This window comes from Morus notabilis, unplaced genomic scaffold (assembly GCF_000414095.1).
Source record: "Morus notabilis unplaced genomic scaffold, ASM41409v2 Scaffold518, whole genome shotgun sequence".
Classification (NCBI taxonomy): Eukaryota; Viridiplantae; Streptophyta; class Magnoliopsida; order Rosales; family Moraceae; genus Morus; species Morus notabilis.
This window is the reverse complement of record NW_010366577.1, coordinates 882927-905982: the sequence shown is the minus strand read 5'-3', so window position 1 is coordinate 905982 and position 23056 is coordinate 882927. Positions and strand designations below refer to the sequence as shown.

General features: G+C 34.4%; 1 protein-coding gene across 1 annotated transcript; it reads left to right on the top strand.

Moving 5' to 3' along the window:
• The first annotated feature begins 11795 nt into the window (after positions 1-11795).
• LOC21409783 (PHD finger protein MALE MEIOCYTE DEATH 1) lies at positions 11796-14676 on the top strand. Its single transcript, XM_010110659.1, has 3 exons — positions 11796-12093; positions 12786-13029; positions 13152-14676. Exons 1-3 carry the CDS (start codon positions 11796-11798, stop codon positions 14674-14676), a joined length of 2067 nt encoding a protein of 688 aa, XP_010108961.1.
• The last annotated feature ends 8380 nt before the right edge of the window (positions 14677-23056 follow it).

Sequence of the window (23056 nt, the reverse complement as noted above, 5' to 3'; positions counted from 1 at the left end):
TTCCAAGGAGTGATATTTGGGGTATGAAAAAGTCTGTGTGTTATTATCAAATGGTCTTGACTATGCCCTCGACAAGTCATGCATTGAACCGTTTGGACTACACCGGAAAGGGAAAGGCGTTAAGAACGGACTTAAAGAAAATAATAAGAAAGTGAGTTATTGACTGATTGATTCACTTTTTATTGTTAATTTACCTATATATCACGAAGTACAATCCAATTCTCCGTTAATGAAAATGATGATTAAACAACCAGCGTTTAGTGCACGGCCTTCTCCTTTTAATCCCGAATTTCATGTGTCAACTACAAAATTGCATTCGTAGATGTCTATAGATAGACATTGTATAATCCTCAATTAGTATTACTAATTCCAATAAATTAATTAATGGTACAGGCTCTATATTGTTATTATTGTTACTATTATTATTATTTTGATGGGAATATGCTCTAGTTTTATTATTCCAATATGCTCTATATTGTTCAGTTTTCGTTCTTCTTACCTCCATCATGTATGTAGGTATGCACTTTTGTCAGAAACGGGACCAACACACTCGCTAGAAATCATATGGTGCAGAAATTCCTCTGGCGTCCCCTTCACCCAAAAAAATCAATTCCTTCTTTTAATATTTCTCGGAAACAACTTTGGAGTGACATTTTGTCTCCATTTTCTTTAATTTTGGTTCATGAAAACTATTTGAGCATATCTATCTTGTTTAATTTTCAACAAATAAGAGAAGGAATTCTTGAATTCTTGTTACCCCTATCTCTCGCCCACCTCCTTGTACTTGATCACCTCCAACTTGCATTGAGAAACGTTTTCACACTGCAAATGAAGTTATTAATCAAAATTTAGTAAGGCCAAAAAAGAATTTTGTTACTTATTCTAATTGAAAGGAAAATGATATCGTAGGTTTACTAAATAGGATTGTTCGTTTTTCTATACCAAAATTTCTCATTCTCTACATCAAATTAACATTCCTGATTGGTAAGTAAACACATAGGACAAGGAAAGAAAACGTTTTTGACTTTTATTTTTCCTGATCGGTAAGAAAACGTTTTTAGTCCACCACTCCAAAAGTCCAAGCTACAAAGGTACTATACTCCTCAATTACTAATTCCAATAAACTAATGGTACAGGCTCTATATTACTATTAGTATTACTATTATTATTATTATTATTATTATTATGGGAATATGCTCTATTTCTTTTTCAGGCTATATGGAAACGATATATATGTGTATATGTATAAAGATATTTGAGATTGATTGGACAATAATTAAGTCAAGGTGTTGACATAATTAGTTTCCGTTAAACGAGTTTCAGTATTATTTTAGCAAAACACAAGTGATGTCAATGTAAGTTGCCAAAAAAAAATGTACTGTTGAGATTATTTCGTCATCTCCCGCTATCTTCCTCTAATAAAAAATAATAATAATAAAATAAAATAAAATAAAATAAACTTCTACTTGACCATTGCCGAACTGGCATTCATTATCGAAGTGTGCTAAAACAATTTATTTGAAGTAACAGAAAAGGAATAGAGAAAACAATGGGAGAGAAATGTTCATCATCCGTGAATGTTGCAACCAATTTTTCAGGGGGAAAAAACCATAATTGAGCTTTTTCAACAGAGGGTAACTATATAGTGTGTGTGTGTGTGTGTGTGTACATATAGAGTACGTTCTTCCTTTTCTCATTTGCCGAATATATATATATATAATATAGAAGGTTAGATGGCTTTGGATGAGGTGTTTTGAAAGTAAAATTAATGTCCAATTCAATCTAAGTCAGTTTTAAAAAATTTACATCCAATTCAAATCTATTAAATATGAATTAGATTAAATTAGACTGGTCAGTTTAATCGGTTGATTGGACTTAATGAACACCTCAACTACCATAGAATGTAAAATCCACCAAATTGCAGAAATATATAAGATTTATTTCCAAAAACGTTTATGCAATCGAGACAAAACAATGTCAATAATATATCACCTGTATCTATTTTAAGTATTAGCACACGTACTCCCATATACACATCCAACTATCATTTGTCACGGTTATTATTATGTAGCACATACCTGTACTTTTATCTTAGTATTGCTTTATCACTTTTTGATACCAAATATCATTTTAAAGCATGAAAGAATTTTCCTTCTGTAACGAAATATCTCGCTTTAAAAATAAGCTGAGTGGCCATAAGTACTGCATTATCGAAGCCATTTGATCTTCCACAAAGATTAAATGGAGCCTACCATGTTTTTCAAATAAATGTCATCGAAAGCGCAGCCCATTCATTGTCTTGCATCCATCACGATTGCACTCATCTGGTAGTTCATCGTGAATCGTGATTTAACAAGAACGGCGCTCTATTGAACCCAATACTAGAGTTTTTTACTTTTTTTTTTTTTAGCACAACAAAACTACTTGATCGTGATGATTATGATTGATTTGCCGGTACTAAGGGTTAGATATCTACTGGTAAGTATTTCATTTCTTTTCAATGCTCCTATTTTATCTAATTCATTATGTAATCTAAAGTAAGAGTATTGATTTGAAAAATGAAAATTGGGCAACAATTTCTACATATTTGATGTTTCAACTTGTTGTGACTGTAGAACTTGCCTATAGTATTGGCTGTTTAACTAAAAAATGTGATGTGTGTAGCCATCTTTGGGGTGGTAGCACTTGAAATTGTCAATTAATTCATCACTCGTAAAGTCAAGTTGTAACGCCCTCCAGAATCAAACTTGTTTAATTATGATAATTGTGATTTATTAGTGTGCCTAAATTGATTTTCTTAATTTATCATGAACTTTTAAATTTATTTTTGATAATTGCAGTTTCACCCCTCTTTACGTTTATTTGTCTTTCTTTATTATTTCTTCTCCTCATTTTATTTTCCTTTTCTTCTTTTCTTTTCTTTCTTTCTTTCCTTTTCCCTCCTCTCCCGTAACCCTCTCACTCACTCACACTCTCTCTTAGTCTCTCCCTCTCTCCCTCTCCGAGCACTCTCTCTCTCTCTCTCGCCCATCTCTTCCTCTCTCTTTCTTTCAAGTTTTCCCTCTCTCTCAAGAACGTTCTTGAACCGGATTTGAAGAAAAACAGGGATTTCTAAGAGATTTTCAACAATCAAAGCTTGGGTTGAGGTAAAACTCTTTGAAACTCACTTTAGATTTTCGGATTTAGCTTTGTGGAACTCGTTTTAGTTGAGTTTGGTAATTTTTTGTTTAAATTTTATTTTCAAATGGAATCCGAATGGGATTTGGTGAAACCTTGATGAAAATTGGGGGTTTTTGATTTTTTGGACCCCATTTGTTGATTTGAAACTGGATCTATACATTTCATTTGAGAATATGTCGAAATCGGACCCAAAATTGCAGGTTTTGGCTTTGTTCCTCGCGAATCGGCCATGGTTGGCCCTGGGATTTTTCCCCACCGGTTGACCGGTCCGGTCGACCGGTCACCCTTCTATTGTAACGACCGGGAAAATTTCAGGTCTAATCTGGATAGTTCGGCATTTTGACCATAAATTCTTCCGGAACGAAAAGCAGTAGAATTTCCAGTTTCATCAAGGAAATGCTATGTAGAAAATTTATGTACGGGGTAAAATCTCCTGAAAAGTATAAGGTTATAATACGAATAATTTTACAAAGAAAATTCGTAAATATCAAATATGAATAGTGAAATATCAGTTAAAAGTTAAAAATTTTAACAGATATATTTTAGTTATGAAAAACTGAAATATTTGGTTTGTGACCAAATAACCAATTAGAAAACGAGTAGAAATATTGGAAGTAAGGAAAATAGCAAAAGTTCCTGAAACAGAATTTTTCCCAGTCAGTTAAAACGGGAAACTGCTAAAAAAATGAGTACCGCAAGGGTATGCATTTTGGGCAATTCTGAATCAAAGAATGAAAATTTCAAAAAAAGAAATTGACTAACGAGATACCCAAGAGAATTGGGTTGGACATGAGAAGTTTGACCCAGGGTGCTCAACAGTCCAGAAAAGCAGTATAGAACCTGTATTGGTTGTGGAACTATCAATACCGGAAAGAGACTAGTTTCGAGAAACGGAAAGTTTAGTCTCGACAAGAGAAATGTGGGGAACATAGAAATACTTAAATTAAGTGTTAAACTTAATTAGAATTTGTTAAACTTAGTTTCTGGAAGTCTTTCCGAAAGAATTACCAGGATTACCACCAGAACGTGAGATTTCATTTGAAATCAAACTTTTACCTGGAACGGCACCGATTTCTAAGGCTCCTTATAGAATGGCTCCAGCAGAACTTAAGGAGTTAAAAATGCAACTGCAGGAATTAATGGACAAAGGATTTATCCGACCAAGTTATTCGCCTTGGGGAGCTCCTGTATTGTTTGTAAAGAAGAAAGATGGCACATTGAGGATGTGTATTGACTATCGTGAGCTCAATAAGGTCACGATAAAGAATAAATATCCTCTGCCCAGGATCGATGACTTATTTGACAAACTCAAAGGGGCGGCAATATTCTCAAAGATTGATTTGCGATCTGGATACCACCAATTGAGGATTAAGAATAGAATTGGTCAGACATTTAGGACTACCCTGCCTTCTGGGGAAATTCTATTGTCTGAATTTAAGCTAGAGCATGTACCGATAGTCATAGCTAATAGAGAGCTATACAAAGATCTAATCGTATTAAAGATAATCGACTACGACGTCATCATATGAATGGATTTCTTAGGAAAATATCAAGCAACTATCGATTGTCGTAATGGGAAGGTGCTTTTCTGACCCGATGGGGAAGAAAATTTTGAGTATGTTGATCGCTCTAAGCGTACCCCCAGATGAGTAATTAATGCAATGGAAGCAAAGAAATTACTTACTAATGGTTGCGAAGGATATTTAGTACAGATTGTGGACACGACTAAAACTGATAAGTTACAACCAAAAGATGTGCCGATAGTTCAAGAGTTTCTGGAAGTCTTTCCGAAAGAATTACCAGGATTACCACCAGAACGTGAGATTTCATTTGAAATCAAACTTTTACCTGGAACGGCACCGATTTCTAAGGCTCCTTATAGAATGGCTCCAGCAGAACTTAAGGAGTTAAAAATGCAACTGTAGGAATTAATGGACAAAGGATTTATCCAACCAAGTTATTCGCCTTGGGGAGCTCCTGTATTGTTTGTAAAGAAGAAAGATGGCACATTGAGGATGTGTATTGACTATCGTGAGCTCAATAAGGTCACGATAAAGAATAAATATCCTCTGCCCAGGATCGATGACTTATTTGACCAACTCAAAGGGGCGGCAATATTCTCAAAGATTGATTTGCAATCTGGATACCACCAATTGAGGATTAAGGAACAAGATATACCAAAGACGGCTTTCAGAACGCGTTACGGACATTACGAGTTTCTAGTAATGCCGTTTAGACTAACTAATGCCCCAGCAGCTTTTATGGACTTAATGAATCGTGTTTTCAAGGAATACTTGGATAAATTTGTTATCATTTTTATCGACGACATACTAATTTATTCAAAGAATCATAAGGAACATGAAGAGCATTTGAGAATTACTCTTCAAATGCTGAAAAGACATCAGCTATATGCTAAATTCTCTAAGTGCGAATTTTGGCTCAACGAAGTTCATTTCTTGGGGCATGTAGTTTCGAAAGATGGGATCTCGGTGGATCCAGCAAAGATTGAAGCTATTAGTAATTGGGCCGCACCAAGAAACGTAACAGAGATTCGTAGTTTCTTAGGTTTGACCAAATATTACAGGAGATTTGTAGAGGGTTTTGCAAAACTAGCTGCACCACTCACTACTCTCACACGAAAAGAAAAAAAGTATGAATGGACGGAGAAATGTGAGGAAAGTTTTCAAGAATTGAAACGAAAGCTAACTACTGCACCAATCCTTACGATCCCAAAGGATGGAGAAAACTATGACGTATACAGTGATGCTTCTAAACTAGGGCTGGGAGCGGTACTGATGCAAAATGGAAAGGTAATTGCGTATGCGTCTAGACAATAAAAACTCATGAGAGAAACTATCCTACTCATGATCTTGAATTAGCAGCAGTAGTTTTTGCTTTAAAGATATGGAGGCATTATTTATATAGTGCACAATGTCAGATTTTCACTGATCATAAGAGCCTCAAGTATTTCTTCACTCATAAAGAACTTAATATGAGGCAACGCAGATGGTTGGAGTTAGTAAAGGATTATGATTGTGAAATCCTTTATCACCCTGGAAAAGCCAATAGGGTAGCTGATGCTTTAAGTCGTAAGACTACTGAATTAAGTCATATGTCATTGGATAGATTTCTAACACCTTTACAGAACGATATTCATTCATTAGGGTTAGAGCTAATTACAGGCAAATTAGCCACTCTACAGATACAACCATCTATTTTTGACAAGATGGCAACGGCTCAACGTCAAGATTCTACTCTTAACAAGTATTGGAAAGAAGTTGAAGAAGGAAAAGAGACAGAGTTCAAAGTCTCTGATAAGGGAATACTCACATTTCGAGGAAGAATTTGTGTTCTAAAAGATGAAAGTCTTAAGAGTCAAATTCTTTCTGAAGCTCATAATACCCCTTATTCGATACATCCAGGAGCGACTAAGATGTATCAAGATCTAAAACAACACCTAAAACAACACTTTTGGTGGAGATACATGAAAAATGACATCGTGGACTACGTTGGTCGGTGTCTAACATGTCAAAAGATTAAAGCGGAGCATAAACGTACAGCTGGAGAGTTGCAACCTTTAGATGTTCCAGAATGGAAATGGGAGCATATAACCATGGATTTTATGGTGGGACTACCCAAAACAAGTGAAGGTTACGATGCAATATGGGTAATTATTGATAGATTGACTAAATCTGCCCATTTTGTACCCATAAAAGTGACGTATACCCTAGAAAAGTTAGCAGAGTTGTACGTCAACAACATAGTTAGACTGCATGGAATACCATTATCCATTGTCTCAGATCGGGATAGCTGTTTTACCTCCATGTTTTGGAAGAGTGTACAAGAAGCCATGAGCTCAGAATTAAGATTTAGCACAGCTTTTCATCCTCAGACGGATGGACAGTCGGAACGTACCATCCAAACTTTGGAAGATATACTTAGGGCATGTGTGATGGATTTTAAAGGAGCATGGAATAAGAAACTGTCTTTGATTGAATTCTCGTATAACAACAGTTATCAAGCTTCAATCGGTATGCCACCGTATGAAGCTTTGTATGGAAGAAAATGCAGGTCTCCCATTCATTGGTATGAAACCAGGGAGAAGCAGTTGCATAAGACAGAATTCATTCAGGAGGCGGTTGAATCTATCCAGAAAATCCATCAAAAGATGAAGACGGCACATGACCATCAGAAAAGCTATGCTGATAAGCGTAGAAGACCCTTGGAGTTTAATAAAGAGGATTCAGTCTTCTTGAAAATCGCACCTATGAAAGGTGTTATGCGTTTTGGCAAGAAAGGCAAATTGAACCCAAGGTATATAGGACATTTCCAGATTGTCAAGCGAATAAGGAAAGTAGCCTATCGATTGGCTTTACCGCCAGAATTAGCTGCGGTACATGATGTGTTCCACGTCTCGATGTTAAAGAAGTATATACCCGATCTGTCCCATGTTATAGAACATGAACCGATTCAGATTCGTGAAGACATGACTTATGAGGAACAACCGGTGCAAATACTGACACGAGAAGAGAAGCGTCTTCGTAATCGAAGTATTCTACTTGTAAAGATACTGTGGATGAATCAAAAAGTAGAAGAAGCAACATGGGAATGTGAAGATGAAATGAGAAGGAAATACCCCCATTTGTTTTAATTTTTGGGACGAAAATTTCTTAAGGAGGGGTGAATGTAACGACCGGAAAAATTTCAGGTCTAATCTGGACAGTTCGGCATTTTGACCATAAATTCTTCCGGAACGAAAAGCAGTAGAATTTCTAGTTTGATCAAGGAAATGCTATGTAGAAAATTTATGTACGGGGTAAAATCTCCCGAAAAGTGTAAGGTTATAATACGAATATTTTTACAAAGAAAATTCGTAAATATCAGTTATGAATAGTGAAATATCAGTTAAAAGTTAAAAATTTTAACAGGTATATTTTAGTTATGAAAAACTAACATATTTAGTTTGTGACTAAATGACCAGTTAGAAAAAGAGTAGAAATATTGGAAGTAAGGAAAATAGCAAAAGTTCCTGAAATAGAATTTTTCCCAGTCAGTTAAAACGGGAAACTACTAAAAAAATGAGTACCGCAAGGGCACGCATTTTGGGCAATTCTGAATCAAAGAATGAAAATTTCAAAAAAAGAAGTTGACTAACGAGATACCCAAGAGAATTGGGTTGGACATGAGAAGTTTGACCCAGGGTGCTCAACAGTCCAGAAAAACAGTATAGAACCTGTACTGGTTGTGGAACTATCAGTACCGGAAAGAGACTAGTTTCGAGAAACGGAAAGTTTAGTCTCGACAAGAGAATGTGGGGAACATAGAAACACTTAAATTAAGTGTTAAACTTAATTAGAATTTGTTAAATTTAATTATGAAAATTAAAGTAATTATTTTAATCTAGAAAGTAATATTAGATATTATTGAAAATATTATTATAATATTCATTACACTTAAAAGTGGCCTACGGAAGCACATTAGAAGCCACATTTGTTCTTCTTGTCTATGTGTGGCCGAGAAAAGAGGGAAAAGAGGAAAGAGAGAGAAAATCAAGGAATCACCCGATTTCACCGAAATTTTTTTCGTTCAGTCCGGTAGAAACGCAACCCGAGGCATTCTAGCGGGAAATCTCAACTTTTCAAGGTAAGATTTCGGATTTTTCATGAGAAACTGATTGCTTTTTTGTTTTGATGAATAGTAACTCATCTCGGAAAAAATCCGTAAAATTAAAAAATAAAACCGAGGTTTTGTCGGGGACTAGGATAGGAGTTCAACATGTAATTATGGAAACGATTGAACAAAAATTTTTGGATTTACACTAAAAAATCCGAAAACCCTAGAAATGGAGAAAATGTGTTTTGTTCAATTTTATGTTGGAATTTGTGTTCAAGAATATGAATCTTGACTCCAGGTACCGAAATCAGAATTAGAACGAGTTATTGAAAACTCGGGAAATGAGAAAAACAAGGCGAAACTCTGCTGAAATTTAGTTTGAGTAATTTGAACTAAAACTGAATTTCAAGAAGAATATGTGATTAAAAGGTGAAAAGAAAGATGTTTCAATAATCGGTGATGATTAGAAAACCGAACACAATGAGAATTCACAGTTTTGGACTGAAATTGAGAATTAGGCCCATGACTGAGTAACTTGCACGGTTTTAGTGCAAATCCTTGAGATAGGAAATGGTTTGAGGTTGAATACCAAACATAACGATTGTAGACCTTTCCAAAGTAAATTTCAATGTAATTATTGATCTTAGATTCTAAATCTAACGATTGAAAAATTTATGCAATAGGGCCGATTAACGGTTGAAGTCGGAAAGCGTCAAGGGAGACAAAGGACGCGTTGTTAGCGAAGCTTCGGTAAGTACAATAGTTTCTCTATGGCTATATCATGAACAAGCTTATTTTCTATGTTGCACAAAATTTGTGCATATAGTAGAATTTTGAATGTTAGATATAATGTGAATGTTAGATACTATGTTAAGTAGGTATCTACAAGATTTATGAATCGTAGAACTTTATTCTGCAAAAAGTATGTATTGATGTTAAGTCAAGGTCAAGTTACGAGAAAGAGTTAAACTTTAACAAAAAAGTTAATCTCATGATAAATTGCTCATAATGCACAAATTCATAAGATTTAACTAAAGTTACCGTTTCAATGAGAAAATTGATAACGGTAAGAGACTAAACGTCATGTTTGTACCAGCCTTCGAATGAAAGGTTATTGTGAGACTATGAAAGATATGAAACCGTGACTGAGTTGGATTGGTTAGCTACCCCACTCCTCACTGGTTATGCGCGCTATGGTACAGCAGGACAGGGCCTATAAGAAGTAAAAGACATGAAAATGAAAAACATAAACCATTCCATATAAAGGTATGGTATCTGTAAAGAAGAATGAAAAGAATGAGAAACAGAAAATGAAAGTCGTTCAAAACGTGAAAATATGATATGAATGACTAAAATGAGAAAGCATAACAAAGAATGTAATGAAAGAAGAAGAACATAAGTCATACACGTTTTAGTAGCACATAATGTATTATGATATATGACATGAATGCATATATGGGTGTGCATAATTATTGCATATGTTATGACCTATTGATACTTGTTGAGCGAAAGCTCATTAAGTTTGTTCGTGTTGTAGGAAGTACGGGTAAGGCACCGGCTCCCTGAAACTTGTTGCTGGGCATGCAGAGAGGATGTAGCAGTGGAATGTGGGCAAGTGGGTTGTGGATGCATCACGTGTTTTGAAAACGTTGCCAAACATTATGTGTAAAATGAAATAGTGTTTATGAGTATAAATGGCTTATGTTATGAAGGAACAGTTCACGAGACAATGAGGCTATGTATAGCAACCTCTAGTCATAAGGTATGGTTAATGTAACGAATTGCTACAGCAATTCGTAATAGTTGAAAACGGATTGCTACAACAATTCCTAATAGTTGAAAATGAATTGCTACAGTAATTCGTAATAGTTGAAAACGGATTGCTACAGCAATTCCTAATAGTTGAAAATGAATTGCTACAGCAATTCGTAATAGTAGAAAATGGATTGCTACAGCAATTCATAATAGATGAGAATGGATTGCTACAGCAATTCCTAACAGTTGAAAACAAATTGCTACAGCAATTCGTAATAGTTGAAAATATAATGCTACAACATTTTATAAATAGTTGAAAACAGAAGGCTAGCTAAATGCTACAGCATTTAGACGTACATGGTAAGAATGAAAAAAAAATTGGCCTGAATTTTAAGAGGTTATAATTAGTAAGTGTTAGAGGTTAAGTAATGTTAAGTATGAGTATAGGATGACGATCAAAGGCTAGGGTCGTCACATCCATAGGTCAACCGATCCGGTCGACCGGTCACCTCTCCACTGGCTGACCGGTGGAGTTACACTCCTCTGTCACCGGTCGACCGGTTCCCACTGAAACCGACCCTAAACAGCCCAAAAAACCATGTTTTGTCCCTGAAACTCAATGTACTGCCTATATGAGAACAAAATATAATACTGAACAAAAAAAAAAAAAACTAATGCATAACAATTGTCAGTTGATCTCTTTTTATGTGATATTATATTGAATAATTAGATAGGGCACTGACAATGAAAAGGTATATGGGGTGTGTAATGAATTTTTTTTTTTAAAGTATTGATGTCCTTAAAAATAAATTTATTAATAAGTAATTTAATAATAGTCAAATTTAATTAAAAATAAGCGGTTGAAAGGTAAAATGAATAAACGCAGCCATTATTTTAATCATATGAAAAACGAAAATAAAATAAATAATACACTTAACCAGTAGGGGTATTAAGGTAAAATCGTCAGGAGCTGCCTGGTGTTTAAAGAATTGGGCGGGTAAAGAGAGAAAGAAGGAGGTCGAAGCAGAGAGAGGCAGAGCAAGTTGCAAGATGGCCGTTAGACTCTCTCTCCCTCTCTGCAACAGAATTTTCAGAATCAGTTAAAGCCCATGAACAGAAACTCATTTTTCCCTCTCACTCTCTCTCTAGAAAACCATATGATCAAGAGGAGAGAGAGAGAGTGGGAGAGTTTGATTCTAAAGAAGAGAAATCTTGAAGGTGATCAAAGCTCAAAGGCTTGATCAACCATGTCGATTCCGATAATCGAAGCTTGCAAGAAGAGAAAGAGAAGGCCAAAGCTCTTCGCTTTCAACGCATTCGGAGATGAAAGCGGAATCCCCAGATTCCGATGCCCTTTCCGAGACAAAGTTCGAATTTTTCTTGAAGAATGTGCAGAAGTCGAAGACTACCAAGTCCTTGGAATGCCAATTTGGTGTACTCTCCTCGTTCATGAGAACCGAAACCTTGTTATCCCTCTTTACACCATTGAAGAGACCGTCAAGGACTCCCCATTGAAGTCGTATTGCGATCACTGCCGTTGCACAGGTCATTTTTCTCTTCTGGGTTTCCTCAATTGAAGAATATTTTTCCACTCTTTTCTCCGATTTCTCAATTGGGTTTTCTTGATTGAAGAGTTTTTTCCTTTCTTTTGCCTGATTGCTGAACTTGGTTTTCTTGAGGACTTCTTTTTGCTTTCTTTTTTCTGATTTCTGAACTGGGGTTGGTCCCTTTTAATTGGGGCTGTGTTTTCATCTGTTCGTAGTGGTTTCCTTTTTCTTTTTCTTTTTCCGGTAAATCTTTTTTTAATATGTTTGTATGTATAATGTAATCATATTATGTTAGGATTGTGGTCAATTCGTGCCGTCACGTGTTCGTATGCTTTTCTTTTCTGTAGATTTATGAACTGGGTTAGGTTAATTGGGCTTTTTTTTCTTAACTTGATTCAACAATTCTAATTCCAAAAACTAAACATTTTAGTGTCATGTGCACTTGTTTTTTTCTTTTCTGTAGATTCTCTGTAGTTGCACTTTTTGTGGGGATTCTGAGGACTTTTGCTTTTTAGTAGTGTAATTTTGTATTTGTTTTCTCTGCTATCTGAGCTGGCATTGATTCAACTTCGGGTTTGAAACTTGAGGATTCTGTGGAACTGTGTTTGCATCTGTCATACAGATTTTCTTTTCTGTTTTCACACACACAAGACGCATGAATTTCATTTCTGAACTGGGTTTGTTGTTTAGGATGGAGCAACCATTATGTGACCAAGAGGAAGTATCATTTTCTAATCCCAAGTGACAGCAGATGGAACAAGCCATTGGACGAGAGCGTTTTCGATGTTCAATCGCATCTTCTATATGGTCTTATCCATGGCAATGGGTTTGGACACCTGCTCGGCATCAACGGAATGGAAGGAGGCTCGAAATACCTGTTTGGAAGGGAAATCATGGACCTGTGGGATCGCATTTGTGGAAAACTTACAGCCCGGTAAACAACTGAAAGATAACATTAATTTTCTATTCCCATATGTCATGCCTAATTTACCAATCTGATGTCTAATTTCGCGTTTTTATTTTTTTTATTTTTTTTTTTTGCCAATCCATTTTCAGCAAAATTACAGTTGCAGATGCGTCCAAGAAACGATCCATGGAGCTCCGTCTGCTTCATGGTGTTGCCTATGGACACCCTTGGTTCGGTAGATGGGGTTATGGTTTTTGCCATGGAAGCTTTGGTGTCAAGGATTTTAATTACAAAAGAGCACTTGAAATTCTCTGCTCTTTGGAGCTGGACAGGATCATTGAGGACTTCAATGAAACTGAGCAAGCCAAGGAGATCAAGCAGATCATTCGTCTCTACCGAGACCTGAGTGAGACCCAGCTGATAACACTCAATGAACTCCTCAGATTCATGCTCACAGTCAAGTCCCGAGCCGTTGGAAAACCAATCACGACTGCTTCAATAAGTTCATCATCCTCTTCTTTGTTTTCTTCGATTTCAAAGCCCTTCACAAGAACAGGTCTCCTGCACCAGAGCACAAAGCCTTTCATGAAAGACAGTAAACCAGTCAAGTACAAGAAATTCAGTACCGTTATTGCCAACATGGACAGCCGTTGGCCACCAAGAAGACTCGAATTCGCAGCCGATGTGATTGTGGGCGCACTAAAGGAGAAGAAAGAAGACTGTTTTGGTAATGGAGGAATGACTAGGCAAGATGTCCGTGATGCTGCGAGGCTTCACATAGGGGATACTGGTTTGCTAGATTATGTCCTCAAGTCGCTCAACAATGTGATTGTTGGAAACCAAATCATTCGCCGAGCAGTTAATCCTGCCACCAGAATATTGGAATACACAATTCATGAAGTTGGTGAGAAAGTCTCTGAAGAACAAGAACTGGTCTCAAATATCCCATCTCCAGCTAGGATAGTTCCGGGGGTTGATGTGTACAATGATGTGCTTTTCTTGTACAAGCATGTGTTAATGGAGTATCCAGATTCAGAGTTTGTTGACTTGGCTACTCAGACAATTTTGGACACCAAACACCTCGTCAAGGAGTGGCCGTTCAGAGATGAAGAAGATCAGCTCTTGACTTTTGTTTGCAGGCTTCTTCCTAGAAGTTTCGGAGATGGTATTGCCGAGATTGTGCGCGTACCGTTGCACGCGACAATTTCTGACCTAAAAGAAGCAGTGGAGTGCGCGTTAAGGGACACCTACTGCGTGACAGAGGAGATTGAGGTGGTGGAGATTGATGGACTTGAGGAGGTGGAAGATGAGGAGGTGTTGTTTGGGAGGGTGGAATCAGGCACAGAGATAAGGGTGAGGGGGGTTGGCGTGGACACAGAGGGCCCATTGATGCATCAAGGGGGCTGCGACCCCTGGAAGGTTGTGTGCGAGTGTGGGGCCAGGGATGACGATGGGGAGCGGATGGTGGCGTGTGATATCTGCGAGGTGTGGCAGCACACTCGTTGCTGTGGGATCGAGGATGCAGAGACCGTGCCTCCCCTCTTCGTGTGCTCTGCCTGCTGTGACTCTCTTGTCCCGCTGAGGGCTAATCATGAGCCTTCTCCTGATGCTCTTTCTGATGATTTGCTGCTTCTTACACCTCAAGTTGATTACAGTTTGGCAATTGGTTACTGAGATTTGATACAAATTAGGACTATTAGTTTGTTACTTGCTTTTATGGTTCTCTCTCTCTCTCTCTCTCTCTCATGTTTTTTTGGGTGTACAAGAGTCAGTAGAACAGGTTATAGATAATTGACAAGTAGGACTCGTGAAGTAATTCGTTGAGTAAGAAACAAAAACAACGTTTCTTAACACTTTTATTGTATATTGTATCTCCACAGTAAAAGAATTCTTGTTGTAAAGAATGGATATGCATATGAACAAACTTTTTTCCTCTCTATTCCTTCCATTTTGCTGGATTTCACATGTTCAGTGTATAAAAGATACTTTCAACAACGATCACTACAAAGGCTAGGTACTAAACCGGCGGAAATGGTAATAAAAACTATAATAGTAACCACTTTTTTTTCCCCCCTCTCTCTCTCTCTGTTTTTCTTTGCCTGAAATGTTCGTGGAATGAAGAAAATGGTCCAACTTTAGCCCTATGCCCTTTTCAAGATGATATACCGACTATTTTCTGCATAGAATTATAGTTCTAAATCTTGATTTAATAAGAACATAAAAATATGCAACTTATTATTATTATTTTTTTTTAAAAAGATGTGCAATTTCACATCATCATCCATCTTACAAAAGAAACATGCAATTTTTTTTTCAGAACAAAAAAAAAAAAACATAGTCGAGTATGACCAAACATTTTTGTGAAATTATGACTATCGACCCATCGAAAGAAGTCGAATTCCCAGAACCTTTATTTATTTATTTTTTTTTTTACAAGAGTTAGAAGAGGACATGGCTAAATGATGTGTATTTTTTGAGTAATCTTGACAACTACTAGTTAAAAGTGTATGAGTTAGGATTTTTACTCTTATTATTGATTCATAATCTTTTTAATCAAATAATTATATTAACAAAAGAGTATTTATTAAAAATAAGAGATAAACGTTAGACTCATTTACTTTAAGGGAAATTCTCCATTTTTTCATTATTATTGTTTTTTTTTACTGCTTAATTGGGCCATACTCGAAGCTGTACTTATATTTGTGCATTCATGGTTCCTCCAGCTAAGTTTGATCAAATAAATAAATAAATAAACAAATAAAAAGAGGATTAGTCTCGTCCGTATCCCTAAAGCTTAGGGCCGTTTCTAATTTTAACTCTCAAACTTTAAAAACTCCCACTTTATTCTTGAAATTTTGAATTAGTCACACATTCATAATGAAGGGATAAAATCCCACATTCATAAAGTGATGAGAAGCAAAAAAAAGAAAACTCCTCATATAAAGAAAAAAAAAAAAAAAGACTAGAAATCAGAAGGAAAAAAAAAACTAGAAATCACCCAAAAGAACGGAGACTAGAAATCACCCAAAAGAACTCCTCATATAAGGAAAAAAAAAAAGATTCAATTAAGGAAAGAAATCAGAAGCAAAGACTAGAAATCACCCAAAAAAAGGAAGAAAACTAATTAGTAAAGAAAATGATCAGAACATACCACAGTACATGCAGTCCTTGCAGTAGGGGCCCAAAGTTGAGCTGGTGGTGGTTTCTTCAATGATATAGAGAGGAACAATTTGTTTACGCTTGTAAACAAGATGAATAGCCCAAATGGACATCCCAGAAATCTGATCATCTTCCTTTTTTGCGTATTTATCAAGAAATGTTTTAACCTTTTCTTGAAAATACACACAATTCTCGCCAAACGTTGTATAGAAGTGTTAATGTCTGATACTATTGAAATGGCAAGAAGTGTAAGACGTTGAGCCGGTTTACTTCCTTGATTTGAGTTTTTAATTTGAGTTGAGATGTGATTTTATGTGAGAATTTTTTACTGTAGTAAAAAAGTTAGATGTAACTGTTTCTGAGAGCTTTTTACTATAACAAAATTCAAATTTTAAACTCAAATCAGTTAAATGAACGAGCCTTTATATATTGTATAAATTAATGCTCGCTAATTGAATTACTAATTTAATCTATTATATAAATTAATGCTCACTAATTTAATACATTTGCCTCATACTTTTTAAATTTTTAATTTTAACAAATTACTTTTTTAACTTATAAAATTGTTATAATATGCTTAAATTTAAAATTGATTATGTTAAATTATTATGGAAAAGCACGTTCGACGAAAAAATCGAATATCTCAATTCAAATGTAAATACAAATATTTCAATTTCTCAAATTTAATTCTTTAAATCTAAAAAAAAAAAATGAACAAAATAGGACACCTTGCGACATAAGAAATCATATCGAGGTTAAGCGTAATACTAGTATTACAATCCAATTCCTAAACGTTTAGATTGAAAAGCTCAAACAGAAATAAGAATGATGTAAAAAGTCTTCATACATATAATATATATATATATATATATATATATTATTAAGTTAATTAACTTGTCCGACTACCTAAGGACCTATTAACTTCTGTGTTACTACACTTATCTGATCTTTATTACTTTATCTTTTTATCAAGGTAATCATGTAATTAGGATCATGTCACATAAGCGTTGTAAATGCAAATTTAATTTAAGAGGTGACATACGTAGGATATTATTCATCATACTAATCATTCATTTCACAGAGAAATTATTTATATCAAGTAGACAAGCAGATAATGTCTCAGACATTTCTTGAAAAACATACTCGTTGTAGGGGAGATTTGTACTCACGTAGATAGTTGCAATTACGGTATTTTCAAAGCAAACCACTCTTTCAACATTGTAGATTTTGTATTTAAATTGTACTGACAATTTAATGTCAGTTCACCTTCAAGTTTTTAATTCAATTTACTTTAGTTTTATGCTCTAAGTTAATTGACTTCTTACGGATCAATTAATTTAATTAATTATCACCCTTCTAAAAATTGAGCAATGTTTCCAAGTAAATCAACCAATTAATTTCACTAATTAACTCGTTAATTTATCCTAAACCTTGTTAACCAATTGTATTAAATATGTTCGTTACTTAAATAATTCATCTTCTAACTCTAATTAATTGATCATTCTAAATAATTCATTAATCATTAACTTAGTTACCTTCACCTTATTAATTTACTTATAAATTTTTAAATTAACCTTAATTAGTTTTTATAAGTAATTTATCCCCAAATTTTGTAACTTTCTTGGTCTCTAGAATCATACTTACGCCTAACTCTAAACTCTAAACTTCCCTAATGGTCGGGTTAGTTCGTATTAATTTCAGGCTTTAACCTCATCACCTAGGAGGTTACCTTAGGTAAACCTAAGGATCTTTTATATGGGCCCATGGCCCCATTTGGTCTCCTTACCTTAATTAGGTCAAACTAATAGGAGTTGTTCTTTTGCAACGAAACTCAGAAAAAGTTTAAACTCAAGTTACAATTTTATTTAAGTTCATGTTCTTTTGTAAAATTTGAGTTTGAACTCGAGTTTGGAGCTAAACTCAAGTTCAAGTTTCACTTTCAACTCGAGTTCATAAACTCGAACTCAAGTTAATGAACAATATTTTTTATTTTTAAAAATACCATAACTTTTTCGTTTTAATTCTGATTGAGATGATTTTTTTTCTATGCATTCACAACAAAAAGACGAATAAAACCCCAGCCATATACTCTATTAAAATTTTTCATCACCATCGAGTTTTTATTAAAATACTATTTAAATACAAATTTAAGTTTTGACCCATGCAAACACAAACTCAAATAAATTTTCAATTCAAATCATAACTCAAATGTGCACATCCAAACACAAACTCAAGTTATAACTCAAACTCAACTCAAGATCATCACTCAAGTCACCCTAACTCAAAAATACAAAAGAACAACCCCATGGCCACTTAAAGAAATCTAGGTTGGATGGGAGTTTCCAGCCTCGGTTGATAATTTTATGCTTTGAAAAATTACCGTTTTTACCTCTAGCGGGTGTCGACAATTCTAAGTTCATAAATGTAAGATGACTGCCCTTGAAAATCGCGAGTTAAAACTCGAAATTCAATGTCCATTTGACCATTTTACCCTTGAGGTCAAAATGACCATTCTACCCCTAACAATTTTCTAGGTAACGATATTTAGGGGTGCTCACAGTTTGGATTAGTCCTAAACCGTTAGGTTTTCAAACAAATCCATTAATAACGGTTTTCAAAAATTAGACCGGATCAGACCATTAATAAGATGACACCGGACTAGATCAAACTTTTAACAAATGGTCTGGTACGGCTAAAACGCGGTTTAGACCGTTAGTGTGTATGTGTTTTTTTTTTTAATTAGTAAAATCATATGTTGCATAATACATATTGTCATTTAAAATTAACATTCTAAAAGTTATAAACAAAAATAATATGTAGTCCTAAGTAATAGTCTATAACTATTAAACAACAACACGCTAACATAAAAAAAAAATAAAAACAACAACAGGCAATCCAAAATAAAAGTCTACAACTAGTAATATTACAGTCATCTAAAACCGAAAGGTAACAAATAATAACAACATGTAATCTAAAACAAAAGTCGCAATTAATAATAATACAATCATCCAAAGTCTAAATGTAAATAACAAGGTCACCCAAAGTTTCAATATAAATAAAACATTAATCCAAAGCAAACATAAAGTCTAAATTAGGGGTGGGTAGGTGCAAAAGGGAGGAGTCAAAACTACGTAATATTGATAAAAACGCTCAAAAGTTATTTTTTATTTTTATTTTTTAAAATATATATTCTTAACGGAATGTCTGGTCGGGTCCGGTCCAAACCATTAGATAAAAACTGTAAATTAGACCAGACCATTAAGAAAATGATCCGGTTCAGTTTCAAAACATTTTTCAGCAATTCCTACATGGAAAAAACCTTCGGTCCGGTTTGAACCGGACCGTGCACCATCCTAGCGATATTCCTTGGTTATGATTTTCCTATATTGTGGATTTCAGCCATACAAGTACAACAAACGATTACCACCGAGGGTTGTGTAGTAGTGGTAAAGATATGTTTGTTAGGTCTCCTTTGCATGGCCATCTAGGGTTCGAGTCTCCATTCCCGCAGAAAGTTGCCCTGCCCCTTTAAGGAGATTAAGTGGGCCTCAGTGGTCATACCATAGGTGGGGGGAGTGAAAATTAGGTGAACAGTCGGTAGAAGATTAGTTTAAGTCCTTTCCACATACTCGATAGTACCCTAAATTACTGCTATAACTGAAGGGGCTAAGATACATAATGTGCACCACCAAATCTCATTATTTTATCAGCAAAAAAAAGTACAACAAACAATTGGTTGTAGCTTCAAATCCCCTCCCTGACTAGTCCTACAACATGTATAAATAGATCGTGTAAATGTTGCCAAAGATCATTAACTAAACCAGACCTAGATAGTGACCATTGTATTGCTTGCAAGGTTGATCTCAAACCCAACCTTGAATTTTGACCTTGACCTACATCTCAAAATTTGACCTCAATGCCTCTTCAGAACTCGACCTTAGACCTAGACTCCAGGCTCAGTCTCAGATCCCAACCCTACTCCTACCCCGGTTTTCACGTTTTGATATTATTGATAAGTTTTATATTTTTTCCAATACGATCTTTCAACTTAAACTATATAATACGATTAAATACATAATTTTTTCGTATTAGATACCATAGTACGTATTGTATTAAGTTTGAATTTCGTACGAAATTTTATGAAGTTTTCGTATTCATGCATATTATAGATATAGGGCAATCCAGATTCTCAACATAGCATGAGAAACAAAAGAAAAGAAAAGAAATGGAAAAAAAAAAAAAAAATCCCTCGCTTTTAAATAGATTAAGCATATACTTAGCCATGTAAAACAAAAATAAAAATGTTTGTTCTTATTAATTAGCAACAACAAAAAGAATCAGCAAAAAGAAAAAAGAAAACAAAAACATGCTCATCCGTACCATCATGAATTCACTCTCTCTCGTCCCAGCACTACATCCTTGAGAGAAATTAAGCTTGGAGTATGAGTAATAACTTGGAAGTTATCAAACTTACCATGATAATACTTTTTATCAATGGCGTTACTAATGGGACGTTTGTTTCTTATATCCATCCCTGATTTTAAATCATAATTCATGGTTATTTTTTCTCACAAAAAATACACGTAAAACGAAAATAATTTTAAATCATGATTCTGAATACATAAACCAAACGCCCTCTAAAATGTTTGCGTTGGAGGAGTCCTCCGTCGTAGTAAATCAGTGCATATTTAGGATAAAGAAACATAAGTAAATTTCATAAATGGTCCTTAAACCTTATAGTTTGGCTATGTTTCAGCATGCTCGTTAAATTATAAAAAGGGTTCGTTTCACCCGTAAAATATGAAAAGTGGTTCAATCCCTAAACTAATGATATTTCATAAATGCACACTGAACTATTGATTCTGTTTTAATTTTTTTTCAATTTTAAAATATTCGGGAGCAAGTTCACACAAAAGTGATGATATACTATACATCAAAACCATACAAAAACATATAGAGATAGATATATGAAAAAATAGGGGCAAATAGAAATAAAAAATAAAAAAAAATAAAAAAAAAACAGAGAGAACAATGAAAACAACGTCAACGTCATGCAAATAAAGAGAGTGAACAATGTGACATCATACCAAACAAAGTGGAAATTGGGATTGATTCTCGCCAGCAACTAATGATTCTAACAAAAGTATTGCCTCTGATCAACTCTCAGCCGATGCTGAAATTCTAAGAGAGGGTCTAGAGCATATCAGTAAATATTATTTGACGTAAAGCATTAATAAAATCAGTATTAAATCAAAAACTGGTTACAATATTAATTTTGGTTAAAATGGAAAGTCAATATGCAAAATATGATCAGAAAAAATCAGCCCACGGTTACAGCAAATGATCATATAAGGAATGTGTCCAAAATAAAAATAGGAGCATATTCAATATTACATGTGCCCTTATTATTTAAAAGTGGATATATATTATATATAAATATATATTTTTAGATTCAACGTTTCCAAAGTAAAATTTTTATGTAATTATTTTGTAGTTCAAACCAATAAACGGGCCTTAAGTTTTCTCAAATTATTTTTAAAAACTAATCCACGAACCAGAACGAAGGGCTCCCAACAAAGAAGAAAAAGTGAAACGAAGAAGAAAAAGAAAAAAAAAAGATAGTTTTAGTTTGAGTTTTATTTTTATTTTTAGTTTTAGGTATTATTTTAGGATTTTTATTTCTATTTCAACAATTGCAAAGAATGCGATTTTATTGAAGATGGGAGAAGAAGGAGAGCTTGAACATTGGATTTTCATCTACAAGTTTTTTATTTCTTACTGTCTTTAATTTTGTGCTTTAGTGTTGTATAATTTCTTAATTGGATTGTGATATTTTACTTTTAATTATGAGTTAATGTCATTTTCTCTAGAATTGTAATTTAGCCTTATTAATGGATTTTCGTTGATTTTGCCTTATGTGATTTTTTGTTGTTAAAATGATATTGTTTATCTTATTAAAAACCTAATGCTCCTAATTACTTGACCAATGATTAGGTGATGATAGGAAATTTGATGAGCTTGGAAGAGGGATTCTAATTTTTGCCTAATAATAAAGTAGCATATGTGCGTATAGAATATGAATATTGTTGGTTTTCGAAACGATTTTAAATGTGGAAACGTGTGTTTAGTGGATCGTGTATAATAAAATTTTCATAAAACTTTGAGATATTCTATATATTACATTAATTTATACACGAATAAATTAGTCAAATTAATTTATTTACCTAACGAATAATTATGACGATAACTTAAATTTTTTGACCTCAAACGTCCTTACTCCAAGTTAGTTTAGAACACCCGAATCCTCCTCGTTAATTCCTTGAATCTACAAAGACGTGTATGTGGGCACACTTGAAACAAAACAGGATTAGCAAATAAACACTCAAGGTTTCCACGAACACCTGACACATGCACGACGTGAAATTTTTAGAGAAAATTTTTTCTTCACACACTCTATAGTATCCGGCCACTATACTAGGAGAGAGCAAAATTGTGTTATTCAAATTTTTGCAATCTCCTATTTATAGAGTAATAGTCAAACTCTCAGAAGAAGTCTAATATTTATCTCTAAGATAAAGCTTGATAATTATATCTCACTTCAAATTTGATTTTGAAACAAAATCTATTCTCCATCAATTTTGACTCAAATTCAAATTCAAATTTAAGTCAAAATTAAATTAATTTGAATTTCAATTGAACAACTTATCAAATAAGTCAAATGAATAACTTAAAGAGCAAGCAACTGAATCCCAGAGGCATTCACACTGTGCTGTGCATTCACACTATGTGAACACCTTCACATTATGTGAACACCTTCATATGTGTGTTTCAAAATTCAAATTTAAATTTAAACTTAAATAATTACATTATTTAATTTATAATTAATTCTTAATTA